This window comes from Onychomys torridus, unplaced genomic scaffold, assembly GCF_903995425.1.
Source record: "Onychomys torridus unplaced genomic scaffold, mOncTor1.1, whole genome shotgun sequence".
Lineage (NCBI taxonomy): Eukaryota > Metazoa > Chordata > Mammalia > Rodentia > Cricetidae > Onychomys > Onychomys torridus.
The window spans coordinates 3,636-15,613 of NW_023413224.1; the positions used below are offsets into that span (position 1 = coordinate 3,636).

General features: G+C 37.5%; 1 gene segment (V, D, J or C); it reads right to left on the minus strand.

The window, feature by feature from the left end:
• Positions 1–2,098: 2,098 nt before the first annotated feature.
• On the minus strand, positions 2,099–2,475 carry LOC118576190. The segment is given in 2 exon segments: positions 2,099–2,355; positions 2,430–2,475. Coding segments are annotated over 2 exon segments (303 nt in total).
• Between the last annotated feature and the right edge of the window lie 9,503 nt (positions 2,476–11,978).

An 11,978-nucleotide genomic window follows, 5' to 3' on the forward strand; every position in this document is an offset into this window, starting at 1 on the left:
AATTCAAGTGAGTTTGTATGAATGTGGGATAAAAATTTGCTGAAAATAGAAAATACAGTTTTGAATACATCTTATAAAACAAACACCCAGAATAGTTGAAGAACACATACAGATATTGGTGGATAAATGATGTTATTTGTAGTATTGTTTCTTATTTGATTCAGTTGGAATCAAACACAAGGGATCATACTTGAAAAACTTTATGAAAGATTTCTTCTGTAAACATCCCTCATTCCTCTCTGAGGGGTGGCTTTGTGGGTTGTTCAATGAATACAGAGAAACGATCTTTGTGAAAGGGACACACACACACACACACACACACACACACACACACACACACACACACACATACACACACACATGTGGGGAAGAAATGATCAATAAAGAGACATAGAATCACAGATAGAGACAGAGATTAAGCCTCATTTAACCGACAGACAGCGAAAAAGGAAAAACAGAAAGTATGAAATGTGAGTGCCAGTAATCATTAGGATTTTTTCTTACAATGAAGTAAGAGCCTTTTAATTAAATTTCAAATACTCCAATGGTACACAAGAATTGTGATAAAATTGATATAAGAGGTTGTAGCTGATAATCAATCAGTCTCCATAGCAATGTAATAACGTCACTTGAACCTGAAAGCTAGAAAGAAAGAAATACTTATTATGATTGTAACTAGAAATGTTCAGTGAAGTGGAAAGAAGCCCCAGACCCAAGTCCTGAGAACTTGGATCATGACAACCATGTCTAACCACATCTAAAAATTCAGATTCAAGACTAACATTTAGCTTTTACTACCACAGGGTTTTCTTATATTTTAATCTTATTGTGGTGACATTTTATTTGTGCTCTAACAAATAAAGCTTGCCTAGGAATGAAAGCAAAAAGCCAGCCACTATATTAGACATAGAGGTCAGGCAGTGGTAGCACACACCTTTAATCCTAGCATTCAGAGAGCAGAGATCCATGGGATCTCTGTGACTTCATGGCCACACTGGGAACAGAGCCAGGTGTGGTGGCACACACCTTTAATCCCAGAACTAATTAACCATAGATGTCTGGAGGTCTCTATAGACAGACAGGAAATGATAGAGCTAGGCAGAGAGAGCAAGTGATGTAGTTGGGCAGAGAGAGGAAATAAGATGGCAGGGTACAGAAAGGAATATAAGGCATGATACATATGAAGCTCTTTCTTGAAACTGTCTTGCGGCTAAGGATTTCATAGAAGTAAAGACATGGCTGGCTTGTTCTGTTTCTCCCGTCTTTCCACTTTCACCCCAATATCTGGCTCTGGGTTTGTTTTTATTAATAAGACTGTTTAGTAATTTGTGTTACATCTTATAATTGAAGATTTTCTTATAAATTTTCCATTAATGATTTCTGAAAATATTCGTGTGTGTGTGTGTGTGTGTGTCTGTGTCTGAATCTGTGTCTGAGTGTGTGTCTGTGTGTTTTACATTTCACTGCACCTGTGAACACCTGTAAATATTCACTTCTTGAGTTATGTATGTGTTTTGTCTTCAAATACTCACATTCATTGTGAGGCCCCTAAGCAGACATACTGCAAGCATGGGTGTCTGCAGATACTTGTTGTCTACAGTGTCTGCTCTGTAGGCCAACACTTCCCAGAACAGTTGTGATCTCCATCTTTCCACTCTCAGTTGTAATCCTGAAGATCACTGGACTGTTTGTCTTCTCTGATATCATGAAACAGGCTGATGTTACTCTTTCTAATTCATGATTTAAGAATTGTTTGTGGAAAATTTACTACATTTATATTAGGATGTTTTATAATAACTGTAGGTTTTATACCAAGTGGATGATACTGTGCAATGTTTCATCTCCTTTTTACGTGACTTCTTTTTCAATACAGCATCAACAATATTCCACCAAAGAACAGAGATCAATTTTATATGTGTCCAACCACTAACCTCATAATCCTATTCAAGGAGCAAGGGCAAGATATTTTCTCTGTTGATGTTTGGGCACAGCAGAACCATCTTTCCTCAGGGTTTCTGACACCCTCAGGATGTGGTTTTCACACTGTATTTCTCACACAGTAATACATGGCTGTGTCTTCATTCTTGAGGCCACTGATCTACAAGTATGCAGTGCTGACAGAAGTGTCCAAAGAAAAGACAAACCAACCTTTGAAGTCCTCAGCATATGTTGGATTTCCAGTTTTGGTGTTGTTCCAGCCCATCCACTTCAGTCCCTGTCCTGGTGCCTGCTTCACCCAGTGCATTGCATAGTCTGTGAAGGTGTACCCTGAAGCCTTGCAGGAGATCTTCACTGACTGTCCAGGCTGCTCCTGTTCAGATCCAGACTGTACCAGCTGGATCTGTGCTTGCACACCTGTGGAGAGAACATGGGGAAGTGAGGGGTCATAGAACTACCTCAGTTTCCTCTGCAGCTCTAGGATGCCTTACTTTGGGAAGCTGCCAGCAGGTAAAGGAGCCTCCACACCCACTCCATGATGTAAGAGATTGGGACACAGTAGTTTCTGGAGACTAATCTGGTACTTTCTTACGAGGTGAGGGAGTAGGGTCTCACATTTCTACTCTCAAGGCTTTGCATATGGCAGATTTGTATATGGCCATGTACTTAACAAAACCAAACATACAATCTAATATACAAAGATCCATAACTCTTGGTCCCCTTTCAGTGTCTTGTGTTCATGTCTTCAGGTGCGTTGTGTTGTTCCACAAGGCCTCAGCTTGAGCTGGGTCTGCACACTGATGTACTCACCCATGTACCTCACAGTCTCACTCCTGATCCTGCCTAACAGGGAAACAGTGTCCTATGCCTCCCATTCATCATGTGCCTGTTCTATTCTGTACTCAGACTCAGTGACTTTATTCTTTCCAGTGGAGCTGCCCTCTGTACACTAAGACCTCTGCAGCAGTCCTTCCTTGCCTATTGCTTCTAAGTGGGTGCTGTTCTCTAAGTCTTAGGGTTCTCTGCACTTTCATATCAGTGTCTAACTGTTCTTGATGAAGCAGGTAGAAATAAGGTATATTTCTATTTAAAATGATAGAAGCTGTGCTCTCCATTTACATAAGTCATATAATAAAATTTATAGCTCTGAAAAAGTGTAATGGGATACATGAGGAAATTTGGAAAAAATTATATACTATAATTAACATTAAATTAAAAATTAGCATAATAAAAATTGAGAAGCAGACTTTGTAATAAAGGCTAGTTCAGATATCTCAGGTGAGGGATCAGAGGTTACACAAATATATTGATTTTCTTAAGACCTGAGTTTGATTTCTAGTACCTACATCAGGTAGCTCACAACCACCTATAATTCTGGTTCCAGGGTAAACCAACTATTTCAGCCTCTTTGGATAAATATAAGCATGTTCACATACCCACACAAAGACATGGGCACATAATTAGACTAATAATAATTTGAAAACAAAGAACAGTGTATTAATCAACCAACCTCCATGAAAAGTCTCATACTAAAACATAAATTTGGATTTACTTTTTGTAATATTGTAACTGACAATAAATCTGTGTTCAAATGTGAAGAAATTGCAGCACAGATGATCTGTTTTGGATAATTTGAAATCTCAGGAAAACCCTTTGCTCATTTTAATCTCATTGCTGCTCTTTCATAATCCAAACATAACAGAACTGCCATCATTACAGGAATCTGATTCTACCTACTTTCCACATTTGATGCTTGTAATGAGATACAAAGAACAGCAATACATTGAGTGATAGAAACAGAGTTTGTAGAGTCATTGGAACCAGAAGTTATGAATAGTGTTGAGGGAGAAACTAAGGATGTCTAGGGATGTCTTGCATCTGACTTAAAGTGAAGCAGTGTTGTTTGAATGTGGATGTTAGTATGTGCTGACAGTGTGGACTAAGGACAGGCAATTATAACAGGATGCAAAACAAAAACAGTGGGGTGAGACAGGAAATGAAAGAAATGAATACAAGTTTGCTGTGCATATAGACCAGACTTTTGTATTGCACCATCCATTTTCTTGTAGCACAAATGCTATTTGTCAAAGGAAGTCAATAATTGCCAGCTTCAAAGTTTGGCAGTTTGTTCTGCACACTGGGCAGGGAGAGGAAGTAAAGGCTGATTGGAAGTCTTTTCTGGATTTCTGTGCACCTGGCTCAAGGATACAATTGAAACCACAGAGATTTGGTGCCCCCTGATGAATCACTCAGTGATTATTTTATCAATAATGTCTACTAGTCTTACCTGAAGCATTCCAATGTGTCAAGTTAGGGAAAAATGGGAGGAACAAATCATGTAAGGAACAAAACATGTAGGGCTGACAGGAGAACTGTGAACCAGGGTGGCATATGAGGGATACCACAGGTATATTGAAACATATTGAGACAGGACAGATGTTAGGAGGCAGAGGGATATACTCATGTAATTCATGTGGTAATAGAGAATGTGGAGTGAAAGTCTTGGTCACAGATGATGCACTGAAAACTCAGCCAGTGATCCAATATCAATGGAAAATTTTAGCAGAAGTGATGATAATAACTCCACTATATGTCAATATTTCATGTGTAAAGCTCTTAAACAAGTATGGATTAAATTTCCTGAGGTATTAGTCATTCATTGTATGTATGACATTCTACTCTTCTGCTCATCTAGTCAGTACTTAAATAAGTGCTTAACATTCTTGGTAAATAAACCAAAAGAAAAAATTAAGGAGCATTCCAGATAAAATACAAAATCAATCAGCTACATTGTTTATAATAATCTTACTTATTTAAGACATATTATTACTCAATAATAAATTCACCATCACCCTCTCAGTTTAAAATTAGCCAAATAATAGACCATCAATTACTTACAAAAATCAGGACTATGTCATTATGATACTTTCTCATCTGTCTATCAGAGCTAAGGATTTGATTTGCTTTTGAAGTTAATTTCTGGAGAATATCAGTAAAACTCTATAAGAAATGCCACACCTAAAGCAGAGTGAGTTGCTAGTTTATTCAATAATGCTGATGCTAAAGCAGTAGCTCCTAGAATTATTTCGTTATCAATCACCTTTTCTTCATGAGCTTCATCTACTGGAAGTACATTCCAATAAGATACTGGCATTATAGATATTTACACATTTCATAATTATCCAAAATGATCTGTAACTTCTTATTTACAAGACCTTTTAGACTAGAAAATGATGGGAAGGATACATATTCAACAAATTACTGGTAAAGAGCCTAAAGAAATCATTTTGTCATTTAAAGCGCTCACATATTCTTTAAACATGCCTCCAGATGAAATGCAAAACAATCACTTTATAAATCATTTATGAAAAATTATTACTCAACAACAAATTTGCTATCATTCTCTCAGTTTAAACTTCCAGCAACAGTGTTCCAACAACTACTTACAATAATTGGGCCATGTCAGTTGGGCATTTTTTTGGGGGGGACAGGGTCTCACTATATAGCTGTGGCTTTCCTCCAATTCACTATGTAGACCAGGCTAGCCCCAAACTCAGAGATTCACTTGCCTCTGTCTCCCTAGTGCTGGGATTTAAGGCATCTGTAGCTTATTTCCGCCCTGGTAGTAATTGGCAGGTAGCATTAGCATGCTACTTACTGTAGAACTTTCATAGCACGTTCTGATACTTTAAATGCTAGTACTCAAAAAGGAGGAATCGAACTTAGCTCCCTCCCAATTCCTCTGATCTTGTGCTCAAAGTGTATAGTGTTTCTATAAGAGGATCTTAACTTGACATTCTCAGAGGCATTGAAAGTTGATAAAAATATCCCATATTGTTTTGAGAGCATTTATTGTTTCTATGGTGACCGACATGCTGACAGGACAATTGAACAAAAGTGCTTTATCTGTTAATTTACTGACTTATATTTGAGTGGGCTCAATTTTACAGCACTGTAGATAAGAAAGCCAACTTTGGAATGTTACCAGAGAACGGTGTTGGTCTCACACTTTAGCAACAAGAGCTAAACAGACAAGACTGCACTTCAGCTCATGGAACTCTACATAGGACAGAAATAGAGAAGAGACAATGGTATTGGAAATGCAAAAATTCAGATAGTTAGGATGATGTAAAAATTGTGCAGCATCTACTCACTGAAACTGGAGAAGCAAAGCCTGCTGCAAGAGACATCTAAAGGAAAGAGTCAGGAATACTATATCCACATAGAGCATACTTGCTCATCATTAGCCCAAGGTAATCTGTGATGACAAGTAGAAAAATCAAGATGGTTTGACCAGTAATTCCACACAAAAATATAGAAAGAGGATAAAAGAGATATGAGGCAGAGCAGCAACAGTGAAGTTCAAATTGCTGCATTGGAAATACAAAATGTATATGAGAAAAACAGGGGCATATTAACACTAATATTGAGCAATAAATACCTGAAAAAGAACCAATTTGATGATAAGCATCTAAACTCAAATACAGGAATCTAAGAAGAACACAAGAAGGTCATATGCACATGTATACACACATGCACACAATCAAACACATAATCTATATACAGGTAACCTATGTTCCACTAAAATTGAGGAGAAGCTTGATTCTGAAGCCCTTCCAGAGTAGGCAGAAGATGCAGTTTTAAAAGAAGACAGGAGAATTTTCACAGTTATTGACAGTGAGGCCAAACAAACCAACAGGTGACAGGAGCATATGTCATTTCCTCAGCATGTTACATAAAGTTCATTACCCATACACAATCCCTTCTTGGGCTGGAGAGATGGCTCAGAAGTTAAGAGCACTGACTGGTCTCCCAGGGGTCCTAAGTTCAATTGCCAGCACCCACATGGTGCCTCACAACCATCTGTAATGAGATCTGCTGCCCTCTTCTGTGTACATAATAAATAAATAAAACTTTTTTAAATCCCTTCTTAGATACTCACATACTGAGGGATTTAGAACCAGAATCTCCTTCCTTCAGCACATGGTGGAGGAAGTGGACCATGCCATGTTGGATCTGATCATATTCTCAAACCTACAGAAAAGCATGAGGAAGTCGAATAAGTTTATTATATTTGTATTTGCAATTGTCTTTATGAATAACTGCTGTCAGAAACTAATATTTCTCAGCAGGTAAAAGCACATGCTACACAAATCTGACCATCTAAGTTCAGTCCTGAAACCCACATAAAAATGCATCTTGTTGTAGGAAGTATGTGAAATCCTAGCATGCCTCCACAGTGATGGGAGGTTTAGACAGGATATTCACTCATAATCTCATAGGCCAACTAAGTCTGGTTTGTATAACAGAACAGTAGAAACAAGTGAGATCCTGCCTCAATAAAAGGAAAAGAGAGAACTAACTCCTGAAATGTTGTTCTCTCACTGCCCGCCTGTTCCCTGGTCTATATTTATAAGCACACATGTACACACAATCACACACAGCTCTTTTGTAGAACACTAGATCAAGAATAAAACCAAAGATATTGTAAAAACTAATTTCTGGATAAGATATTGGAAACAAAATTAAGAATACTTTATATTAGGAGAGGCTATGAAATGAACATTTTATCTTAAAGCCCTCTCAACAGGAAGGAAATGTTTCCTGGTAATGGAACCTAACCAACTACCCAGGGTTAGGTAAGCCATAGATCTTGGATGAGAATCTATAACTTCCAATTTATAAATAGAATAATCACTAACTACATTCTAACTATTTATCCTTATGTCCACAATAAGTGTAGTTATCTGTACTCATCAAGAAAACTTGTCTTTCCTTCATGAATTAAATTTTTTAAAATGAGAGGATGAATTTAAAGACAGCATGGGTCTACAAGGGATGGTTTGTAGGGAAGAAAGGGAAGGATAGAATGGTGCAATCATAATATCGTTTAAAAAAACTATTTTAAAATAAAAAAGGAGAACAAACTTTCTGTTTCCTTAGTATAAGATAGACATAAACATAGTACCAACTGCAGGGTATACAGCTCAGTAGGCAGAATTGATTTTTTAATATTCATGAAACCCTGAATTCATTTCCCCACACCAGATAAAACACCTGTCATAGTGCATGCCTGCAGTATATCCAAGAAATCCGGTTATGTTGCAGGTGCATGAGAAGTCAAAGGTAATTTTTCTCCTTATAAAAATTTTGAGGTAAGCCTGAGACTTGTGTTGCTGTTTTTCCCACAAATACAATACGAACATAACTGTACAGATGTTTGTGCAAGAAATATTACATGAAGTAATCATTTCCACACACAGGAAAGCAGACTCCACCTTCCCTCTGTTTCTGCTGCACAGGCTGTCTTCTCAGTGTGTGCTCCACAGCACTTGACAGACTTCGAACCTTGTTCAACCCTTAGCATCCAGGAAGCCATGGACACTGTGTTCTTCAAGATACTTCCTTTGGATCTTCTGTCATGCCTCCTCTCTGATTTCCTTCCTCCTGCCCATGCATAGATAGTCCACTATCTTCTTCTTGTGGAATTATGATAGTTTACAGTAATTTAAAATTTTGAGTTTACATTTAAATTCAGTGTGCATGATAATTGTCTTGCTTTACATATAACACACCTGGATATGAGCTGCTGTCTCATACCTGTCATAATTAAAACCACAGATACTCTGAGCCTGAGTGAGTCCAAGTTCTCATGTTATTTATGTTGCAAAATTTTTAAAGGGACAAAAATAACACTAATGCTTAATTATACTTACACACACACATGCATAATATTTTTTCAGCAATAAAAATGATGAAATCATGTTAATTATAGGCACATTGACTGGAATTGTAGGTTGTCAAAATGAAATGACCACATGCTGGAAAACAACATCATGACTAAGAAATAACTTTGTTTCCTCAATCAGAGTCAGCATAAAGTTGCCCACACAACCCAATTTAATCAACATATTTATTGATATTCTAGTCAGAGCATCAATCACAAAAGAAGTAAAATTTATCAGAATTGGAAAATGGAAACCAATTAGGAAGCCAGGGACAGCAGTCAGGTGGTGGTAGCCCATGCCATTAATCTGATCACATGGCAGGCAGAGTCTCTGTGTGTTCAAGGACACTGCCAAGCATGGTAACACAAGCCCTTAATCCCAGTACTAACCATAGGGACCTGGAGGTCTTACAGTTCCTAAATTGGCTTCCCACAATGATGGGCTGTGATCTGTGGCTGGGACAGGTAAGTTAGATAAAACTACGTTGCTTTTGGTTCTAGTCTTTATCACAGCAATAGGAAGTAAAATAAGACAAGTCTGATTTCTGTCAGAATATTAAATATATTCTTAACATATTAGGGAAATCATTCTAAAACTTCTTTAAATTAGAAAAGTACACAATATAGAAGTTGAAATCTTTAGCAAAATTATGAAGCAGGAAGCATTGCACTAGGAGATTTCAAAACAAAATATGAAGTGTTAGTGATCCACACAGGATGGCAACAATGTAGGTGTTCAAGGAACAATGTAACAGAATTAAGTCTAGAGTCCCACCCACATATGTGAAATCAGTTTGTCTTTGAAAATATATTAACAATGCAAATTGATGTAGTCTAATTTCCGATTTCTCAATATATGAAGAAATCATATTTAAATGCATCACTGAGCCTTATTTAGCCATCTTCAGAAAAGCTGCATCCTATAGTAGAGAAAAATAGAGACCCACAACTGAATAATATGCAGAGAGTGAGAGAGCTTAGAACATTTGGTCCTAATGGGATATATCCATCAAATCTCTCCCCTCAGAGATTAGAGAACCCTGTGGAAAAAGTGACAGAAAAAATGTAGGAGCCAGAAAGGCATGGAGGACACCAGGATCATAAGACCCTCTAAATCAACTGAGCAAAGCTCGTATGAACTCAAGAGAATGAAGCTGCAAACACAAGGCATAAAAAGGTCTGCTCCAGGTCATGTGCATATATAATATATCTTTCAGATTCGTATTTTTATTGGACTTCTGAGTGTGTAAACAAGTAGATCTCTGATTCCTGTGCCTTCTCCTAGGCCTCTTTTTCTTTTGTTGATTTGTGCTGTCTAACTTTGATGTGATGGTTTTTGTTTTATTATATTTCATTTTATTCTATTATGTTTTGTTGTTGACAACAACAACAAACAAAAATAAATGAAAGCAGGGAACACAAACTATGATATATGTAAAAGAAATTATTGGAGAAAGTGACATGACATGGGAGAAGATTTTATAAATTGAAATTCATACAACAAAGTTATCAGAGAAAAATTTGACATAGGCAAAAGTTTCTGCAGAGCAAAGTATAGAGACAATCTAAAATTGGTAGAATATATTGAGAAAGAATAGCCTGGTAATGAGTTATAACTGGGAATGTAAAGCTGGATAAATGGTCTGTCAATTATCAGGTAATAATTGGGCATGAACCAAAGGAGTAGACACACATGTCAGAGGAAAGCAGAAATATTCCCATAAGTGCATGAGAAGTATTTCTCACCACACATCATCAGAGACATGAGAGTCAAACCTCACTGACCCCACTGAGACATCACTTCAAATTTTGTGTGGATATCCTCCAAAGGACTGATGGGGAGAAGTGCTGTAGAGGACCTGTATGAAATGAAATGCTCATGTATTGTTTTTAGGAATGTAAACTAGTGTAGCCCTTAATGGAGACAGAATCAGTCTGCAAAGCATATATAAGAGAATTATTTTAAGGAGGCATCTCACTCCTGGGTGCACGTGAGAAACATGAGAAATCTGCTGTTTAAGCACCAGTGCTCACTGCAGCGTTGTCCACCAGAGCAGTGATTTGGATAGTCATGTCAGAGTGTTGGTAAGTGAGGTAGTGCATGAAGCGTAAGTTGGTTCCAAAGGTAACAGGACAGATACAATTTAAATTGGTGACGAGTTTAAGGCAGGAAGATATAACGTTAGTTAATGTGGCAAAACAACAGAAGAGCAATACACCAATAGGATTTTGTTTAGGCAGAGATACATTCAAGAGCTCTAATGAGTGAAAGATAGTGACTGCTATATATGAAATAAAGTGCAGACTGAAAATTATCAAGTGCACAGACTTTAACTGGGCTTACCACATAGATCTGTGTTTTCTATAAATCACTTTTGCTTCATTCTTATGGACGATTTTTAATTAAAAAGCCTGTAAACAATCAAAAATGAAGCAGAACTGTCAGTAATATCCAGAGAATGGAGTAGAGACCCACACATGGCTAATATTTTGCACTATAAGGTGGACACATGTGTCAACATCAAACAGGCAGGTACTCAAGAATGTACATGTGCTGATTGGATCAGTGGTTTTCCACCAGATTCACCCAAGATGTAACACACATTTTTATAAGTATTTTGAGATGGAATATGGTTCTCTTCCAGTCATTAATCCATTGAAAATATTTACTCATTACCAATACGGAGGGTATCAGAGGAAAAATGAATTATTTTTCCTGCATAAGAAGTGGTAGAAGCTTTGTAAGAACAGTATCTAGGAGTGGAGACATATATATGGCACTTCCAGGAGAGAAAGGCACCTGTGACCGGGCCTGTGTGACACAGGATTCAGTACAAAGAGGACAATGATCATGTGAAATTAGAAGGACAAGTCTCCAACTGAGTTGGCCACTGTTTCTTAGAGCTCACAGAGCAGTGTATCTTATCTACAAGTCTCCACAAAGAGCCACAGGACATTCATTGGTGACTCCAGGATAGACCTGGCAGAACAAGATGATTCCTCAATGTCCAGTCTATGTGACTGTCATTCTTATTCTCAAACTAACCATGTTCACTTTCGGTCACCCAAATAGTCTGTTCACAAAGAACAGCAACTGAATTCTGGGCAATGGGAAGTTTGTGTATAACAAGCGATTGTCTAAGGCCTGTCAGGAGATAAGTCATCTTCTTTTTGTCTCTGCTTCCCCATCCACAATCACAAACACTGTACTAATCAAGAATGCCAGTGTGGAGCAAACCTGAGTCTAAAAAGAGAAAAGTTTGGCCAGGATACCTATGTTTTTCATATCTGATATCAGTAACATGAAAGACAT